The sequence below is a fragment of the Abrus precatorius genome, unplaced genomic scaffold, assembly GCF_003935025.1.
Source record: "Abrus precatorius isolate BTA unplaced genomic scaffold, Abrus_2018 Scaffold3, whole genome shotgun sequence".
NCBI classification, from domain to species: Eukaryota; Viridiplantae; Streptophyta; class Magnoliopsida; order Fabales; family Fabaceae; genus Abrus; species Abrus precatorius.
Window position 1 is genome coordinate 25,619,884 of NW_020874373.1, and position 7,954 is coordinate 25,627,837.

The 7,954-nt window shown below is 31.4% G+C and overlaps 1 protein-coding gene across 1 annotated transcript; it reads left to right on the top strand.

Annotated features, from left to right (window-relative positions):
- The first annotated feature begins 4,576 nt into the window (after positions 1 to 4,576).
- On the top strand, positions 4,577 to 6,762 carry LOC113863564. The gene has a single exon (XM_027497195.1). It carries the CDS (start codon positions 6,349 to 6,351, stop codon positions 6,712 to 6,714), a length of 366 nt encoding a protein of 121 aa, XP_027352996.1. The 5' UTR covers positions 4,577 to 6,348; the 3' UTR covers positions 6,715 to 6,762.
- The last annotated feature ends 1,192 nt before the right edge of the window (positions 6,763 to 7,954 follow it).

Sequence of the window (7,954 nt, forward strand, 5' to 3'; positions counted from 1 at the left end):
CATTGCCTTCGAAGTTCATGAGCCATTGATGAAAGAGGACCTTTTGGGACAAGCAAGGAGGCCTAATGGTGCAGTCCATAGAACCTATTTCTTTGATTCTTTAGGTGATCACGGTACAATTAAGATTGATTCATAACTGCTGGAGTATGTTGTTGTTCACTGGGTTGTGTTATCCTCGCTTCTCGCCATGCGTTCATAGTAAAAGGATTATCTTATGAGTAAAAGGTTTGAATTTGGTGTAGTTATCAAACTTGGACTGATTATCGCTGGTGAAAAGTTAGAACTTGTCTTCATCTTCCTTTACGTGAAAAAAAGATTTAGAGGAAAGTTAGCACCACATTCTCAAACACACTTTTTATTATTAATTAAAATTTATTAAAAATTAAAAAATATAAAAAATAATAATTTAAAAATAAAAAAAGTGAGATTCATATTATTTTTGTAATTTTTAATAAATTTTAACAAATAATAAGGAATGCATTCAAGAGAGTATGTTATTATTATTTTTAAAAAAGTCTAATATCATAGGCATTTTTATGAATGGTGTGACTAATACTATAGGTTATGAATATAAATAAGTTAAAGAGTGATAACAACGTTAATACAAATAGGACAATTTTAATAATAATTTAATTATAAATATGAAAAAGTTTAGATTATTTGTAAGGACTAAAATAGAAGAAATTATATAATTGAATATTTATAAGATCATATGATATCATCATTAGTGAACTTGACATTAATTTATTTGACCACATAACATACTATATATTTAGTTAATTAAGTTTTTCTATAATAAAAATTAGAATATCTTTTTAAAATTGGTTTTATAAAAACTATATTCATATATTAAAAACATATAAAAAAATATTTATCTTTCAAAACTCATCAAATTAAAAATACATGAAAATTTATTTTAAAAAACTATCAACATAATAATAATAATAATAATAATAATAATAATAATAATAATAATTATTATTATTATTATTATTATTATTATTATTATTATTATTATTATTTGTGAATATTAATTTTTAAATGAGAGTGATTTTAAGAGTTAGGCCTCTTTTTTATTAGGTCAAGTAATTTTTTCAATATTAAGTTTTTATTTTTATTAAAAATTAATTTGAAATTTGAAATTTGAAATTTTTAATACTTTTTTATTTAAAAATTTATCCTTTAAATTTATTTTATTTAATATAATAAAAAATTATTATTAATAATTAAAATATTAATTTTTAAATTTAAAAATATTTTAATTTAATAATAATCGTGTATTACATTAAAAATCACCTAGTATCTTTAGTCTTGAAGTCATTTATTATTTTTAATACATCTTTAAAATATAAAATAATTTTAATTAAGTATTTATCGTATTAAAAATGTTTTCTTTTTTAACAAATTATTATGTTTTATTTGTTTGTTAAATGTAAAATATCTTAAATTAACTGTCCATAGTTAATATTTGAAAAGTAAAACAAATTCACACTTTGGGGGTGGTGCACGTGCATGAAAGTCCAGCATTACATTTGAGTCAGCTACAAACTTTGTATTGAAATTTTCTTCAGAAAAAAAAAAAAAAACACTCTAAAATTAGATTGGAGAGCACTGAATTGGATTGGAGCTGTGGACGACGCTGAATTAGTTGGAAAGTAACGCATCACGCAAACCCTAAATTTCGACCTCGCTTCTCTTCCATTGGCATCATCTTCTCTTTCCCTTCTCAGATCTGTCTATAGGCCATCCACAAAGGCAACGAGCTCAGTGCTTGGTGACCTTGTTCAGGTACTTTAATGCCCACATTCTCTCTCTGTTTTTTTTCCCTCTAAGTTGCAAAGTCTGCGGTCTGAGCTCTAGTTCAAGTCCTTAACACTTGTATATAGCACATTTTGTCTTACTTTTTCACTTTGTTTTCATTGCTAAACGTCATATAATAGAACTTGGATGTTTAATACTTAACACTCTACTGTTTTTTTTTTTCAAAGAGTTTATGCACTGTATTGTACCATAAAGAGAAAAGAGCGGGGATAAATTATTTAACCCAAAATACGTGGATACCCAAAACATGTGGCTTGGGATATATTCATGGGTAGAGCTGCCAAATGGGATTAAAACACATGGTCTAACCCCTAAAATCTTATAATTGGCCCTGTTTTTTATCAGTCCAATTTTATAACAGGGGTGTTTAGCCCTAACCCATACAGGGGTAGAGTACTCAGGATTGGGGCTGATCCATGGATCATCTTCTCTTGATGTATTACAACCCGAATAGTCTCCCAAGTTCTAACACCGTGTCCCGCTCTGAAACACAATTTTACAACCCCAAAGGAGAAGAAGGCTTTCGTAAGTTTAACCCTAAATTCAACAATTTCTTCTTATTTTAGGTATGTCCTTCCTTTACAGTTTTCTTTTACTATTATTCTTCCGAATAATTCCACCAAAGTGCTTTCAGTTTTCTTTTACTGTCATCTTCTGGGTTTTGATTTTTGAGGTGAGTATGGAGAAAATGAAGGGAAAATCGAGTCTTTGGTTGAAAGGAAATGAATTGATTGGTGTTTTTTATTTGTTTCTTTGATCGAAAATGTGGTTTTTTTTTTTTTGCTTTTGATTTTCTATGGAGAGGGTATCTTGCTGTTAATGCTTTCTCGGCAGCCAAACAGAGCTTTAGCTTCGGATTAATTTTCTGACTTTTTAAATTTCTAAAATTGTTTTTTTCTTTTTTCGATTTTTGACTTGTTATGGATATTAGAAATCCATCATTTTCTTTATTAACGAACTCCTAATATCTCAATCACAGCGTTGCATAGGTTGTTTTATGGGTAATGGAATGATGTATATGGTTCTCTGTATTTGGTAATTGGTTTGTATAGTTAGCATCAAATTTAGAAAAACTCATCTTTTAAATGGTAAGTGGAATTTAGTCTATTCTTGTATCTGTTTTGGGAGTGAGGAGTATGCATACATTATCACTTTGTTCATTGAATTAGAAAATGAACTAAATTGAATTAGCAATTGTATGTACATTTACTTTTGGGTGTTGTATATTTGATTGTTATTTTAGTTTATATTGATTCAGACTATGATTTACTTCAAACTTGAGACATGTTTAGGAATACTGAAGATAGAGTGGAAATCTATCACCACATTTGATCTTTATGCTGTATATGATAATTTTGTTGGCAGCTGAGAAAGTTTTTATGAGTAACATATTTTCTGACCTAATGCTTTTGGAAAGCCAACAATGCCAAAGCTTCATTAAAATAAGCTAAATAGTTTGCCAGTTGTTCTTCTTAGTTCATTTTCAGACCGGGCTTTCTTGGGAAGCTAGCAATGTTAAAACTTTGTTTTGAGTGCCAAAAAAATCTTAGCAGTTGTTGATGTGTTCTATTATTCGTGTGGCCTGAGGTATCTTTCTGCTACCAAGGTTGCTATAATTTTATCAAAATGTCCTTGACACATTATTCTGTTCCCATGCATTGTTTATAAACATGGGGTTTTATGCTGGCCTTAAATGAACGTCTGGATGTCATTCATTTTTATGTTTTGGTCATTGAATCATTGGTCGGGTTCACACTGTTAAAACTTAAAACATGGAAATGCTTAGCCTGTTTGTACATTCTGTCATGTTTTTCTTTTGCCCTCATTGAAGCTGTTATGGGAAGGAGGACTTTTTAACTTGTGCCTACAAATTACTTCCTTGTGGTTTAGGTGCCATTTAGTGGTAACCACTTTTTGATGGAATTGGAATAACAAAAAGGACATAGTGTTATCCTGATTTTGTAATGCATGTTCAGTTTTCTTGTGTGATGGACCTTGGTTTTATTTTATTCTATGTTTTTAAAGGGATTTGCTCTTTGGGAGGAGCAAAAAGGAAAACCCTTGTGTTCTTATACGGCTCATTTTGGAGGCAATTTCACTGGATTTGTTTGAATGTATTCTTGAAATGAATTTATATCACAGTAAACTTTTCAATTATGAAACTTTTGTTCTGTTAAGCTCGCTGTGTGGATTAGAGCTGATGGTGCTTTTATTTGCAAATTTTAATGGTTCTAATTCCTTTTTCATTTTTTTAAATTCTTTTATCCATGGACCCACCCTAACCCACTACACCGTATGGGATTTTTAGATTGGGGCCTATTTGGCCCTGTGGGCTTTTAAACCCTAGTCCAGATGGGTCAGGGCTAATTATGTGGGGGCTGGCCCATTATGATTGGTGAGGCTCAAAAAACCCTAATCCCCATCTCATGCATTTTGATTTCTGATAATCATATGAGACCTCTTATTTTAGGTTTTTTTTTTTTTTTTTTTTTTTTCAGTTTCTGGTATGATGAAACTTAATTCCATTCTTCCGTAAATTCAATGAATCCCAGCCCATTATGATTGGTGAGGCTCAAAAAACCCTAATCCCCATCTCATGCATTTTGATTTCTGATAATCATATGAGACCTCTTATTTTAGGTTTTTTTTTTTCATTTTCTGGTATGATGAATCTTAATTCCATTCTTCCCTACATTCAATGAATCCCAGTCATGAATCTCGTTTTTTTTTTTTTTTTTTTGAAATTTGGGGTAATAGGCTATTTTTGTGATCTGAGTATTGCTCCTTTTTGTTGGATCTGTGAAGAATAAGAATCGTGGATTTTTTTTCTGCAGTGTGTGTTTCTGCCGTGTCATGATTGACAAGATTTTTTAAGCTCAAGCTAGTGAAATAATAAGACCTGTGCTGGATTTGGTATTCTGAAGCTGGGGTAATTGGTTCTGTCTTCTGTGAATAATTCACTGCATTTTATGTTTGTGTGGAATCTGAGTCACGATTTTTACTATTTTAAATTATTGCTTTTCCAATTATTTATTTATTTTTATATTATTTATTATCAATTGATTTGAAATTTGGTGTTTGTGAGTGTTTCCACTGCTCAGGTAGAGTGGAAGCAGAGAGAAAAACTCCAGGTTTAGATATTCCCTTGTTTATTTTCCCTAGATGTTGATGGGTAGATTTCTTATTGGAATTTATTGCAGAATATGATATGATGGATTGATATTTGTAATTTTTTTGTCTTAACAAACTGGATCAAGGAAATGTGTTTTTACTATCTTTGTTCTTTCTCTTGGACTTATTTTTTGAGCTTTGTAGCTATAATATGTGGATCATTTACATAGAGAAGGACAATTTCCTTATGGTTTCTTTCACTGTGCAAAACAAGGCAGGGAGGTTTGAGGTTTCAAACTATCACCTGCAATGCTGCACACTACCCAAAATTTTGTTCTATTTGCTTGATTTCCTCATACTACTGTTGTATTTTTGTTTGCATGCATGAGTCATACAGTCCTATTTGGGATGATTTCCTCTTGTCTTCAATGTTTATAATTGATAGTGCTTGGCCGCAGAACTCCGTAGTTATATAGTCATCTACACAAATTACTAACATTTCATAAAAACTGTTATTGTTATTGCAGGGGAAAAGAGGTATTGAAAAACAACCCTTTCAGCTTCCTGATTTCATTGCTGCCACAGGATTTTCTCAAATCAGGCAGGTAATGCAATCTCATCTAATTGCGTATGTTCTGATTCTTTTTCTGAACTTCTGATTTGTTTGTAGAGATTTAATATTTTTTAATAGTTTACCAGGCAGATATCAATTTATGATTGTCATTCTCTTTTGAATTTATAGTTTTCTATTCGGTGGTTGTGTTTTGAATCAGCTGTTTGCAATCTGCTCGAGTGTTTGGGGTCCATCTGCTGGCTCATTTATGGCTTTGCCTCGTTTATCACATTAAATATACTACCTTTGAATTTGATTATAATATTCTATCACTACATGTTACTAGAAGATACTGATTGTTTATTTCATTAGTTATTCAAGCACTCGCTATGCATTTGCTTTATGTATGTATTAAGGAGCGAATGCTCATTGTATTTACTTTATGTTTATGAACTGGTCTTTTGTTTGACATTTTATCTGAGTATAGGCATCAAAGTGTTAAGATGAAGATTTACTCTTGAGATAATTATGCTTTGTTGGTTTGCTTTTAACTGTATTTGCTCCTAGTACTTGGATTGTCATATGATTTGTGACAATGAAATGATTTCTTTATATGCACAATTTACATATATAAAACAAACTGGGTTTTCACAATCAAGCAAAAAGATTGGTAACAAGCTGTGAGTTTACTCTTGATTAGCAAGTGCAGCATAAAATATTTTCTCCTTTGCTTGTACACTCATGCTCTTATGCTATTTAATGAGGCAATTGTTCTTGTCTTCTGTTTCCTCAATACTTAAAGATGTAAACGGTTGTGCAGTTTCTTTAAATAATCAACATCTAGAACTTTACAAGCAGAGGACATGGCAAATCAGCCTAAACATGAAAACCAGAAATCAACAAGTTCTGCACCTCCTATACAGAAACATGAGGAGGATCAAGTAGCCAGTGTCCCTTCTGCTATGGGCTTGAAAGATTCATTGGAAAAACAATATCTAAAAATCAAAGAGCATGCAGAAACTTACCCTTATGTATGGGCTTCCTATATTGTTGTATATGGTGGCTTTGGTCTTTGGACTGCCTATAGATGGAGAAAGCTCCGCAAGACAGAGGACAGAGTACGAACTCTCCAAGAAAGACTACGAAAGATTGTTGAAGCGGAAGAATCTGCTAGTTCTACCAAAGTGGTTGAAAAGGGTTCTGCATCTTCTGATAAGCTGTCTAAGTAGCTTGCAGCTAGTATATTCCTTACCATGCCAGGTAGTCTAGTATACTTCTATCAACCAGATCGTTAGAGTAAGTCCTGAAATATTGAGCTTTGTAGAAATTGTTAAAAATTATATTTGATATTTTTCTTCCCAAAGTTTTGTGACGATATTATTGCACTCAATGCTGTTTACAGATCCTCAGTTTCAATATTAATTAGAGATGGACCAATTCATATTTTTGCCCTTTTTTTGTGAAAATTTAGTATTTACTATGGTGGCAAATGACTATTGTATATCACCTATCTTCTATACATTGAAGCCCCATTTCAGATTCATGCATTAATCCCTTGAAAAATCTGTCGTAGTTTTTTCTCTTTTGCTAAGTTTTCACATAATTGTATAAATTTTCTTGATGAGACATTCTTTATATTGTGTCCTTACTTCCAGTGTTTAATTATGTGCCTTGCCTTAGGTTTCATGGGTCCAAATATAGACTTAGATCACATAAACAGAAATTCCTTCTCTCATTTCCCCTAGTCTTATGTACTAATCATCCTGTATGCCGTTAATTGATGTAGCATAGGTTTTACCATTTGGTTGAGTAATGTAACTTAAGAAGTTCATTGCTTGTGTTAACAAACTTTTTGATGGACTGAGTTTAAGGTACTTTAATGTTATATACCTTCGAAAGGGCATGAGCAAGGATAGTGTAACGTACAAATAGTTTGGAATCATTGAGTCTATATAGTAGGCATGATGGTAGAATTAGGTCTTGTGAAACTATTTGTAAATTGTTTACCTCATAACTAGCTTACACCCGGTGGCTCGATGCTAGTATGATATGGTAAGCTGATTCATTATGATAACGGTATGGATTTAAGAAGATAAAGCTACTACTGTTATTAAAATAATGGCAATTACAAATACAGTCAATTTCTTGACGTTGCAGATTTGTGGAGTTTGAAGATCATCAATTTAAAGAAATGTAACATTCTCGTTTAAGTCAATTATAAACGGGTTTGATAAAATCCGATTAAAAATAATAATAAAGCCACGCAAAATAGAGGTTTTTTTTTCTTTTTTCTGGTCATGAAATAGAGGATAATTAGTGCTAAAAATTGAAATTCGTTAGGGACTCCGATTTGAACTAGTTATAAAGAGTGACAACGATTGTGTAGATAGTTATATTTGTACTTGAGAACGATGTCTCAAACAAAATCACATGTGACAAATATCCAATTTCAGTTGAAAGATTCTAAGG

Bases quoted from the DNA above. Each gene is read 5' to 3' on its own strand.
- LOC113863564 (XM_027497195.1), top strand. From the start codon at position 6,349: ATGGCAAATCAGCCTAAACATGAAAACCAGAAATCAACAAGTTCTGCA.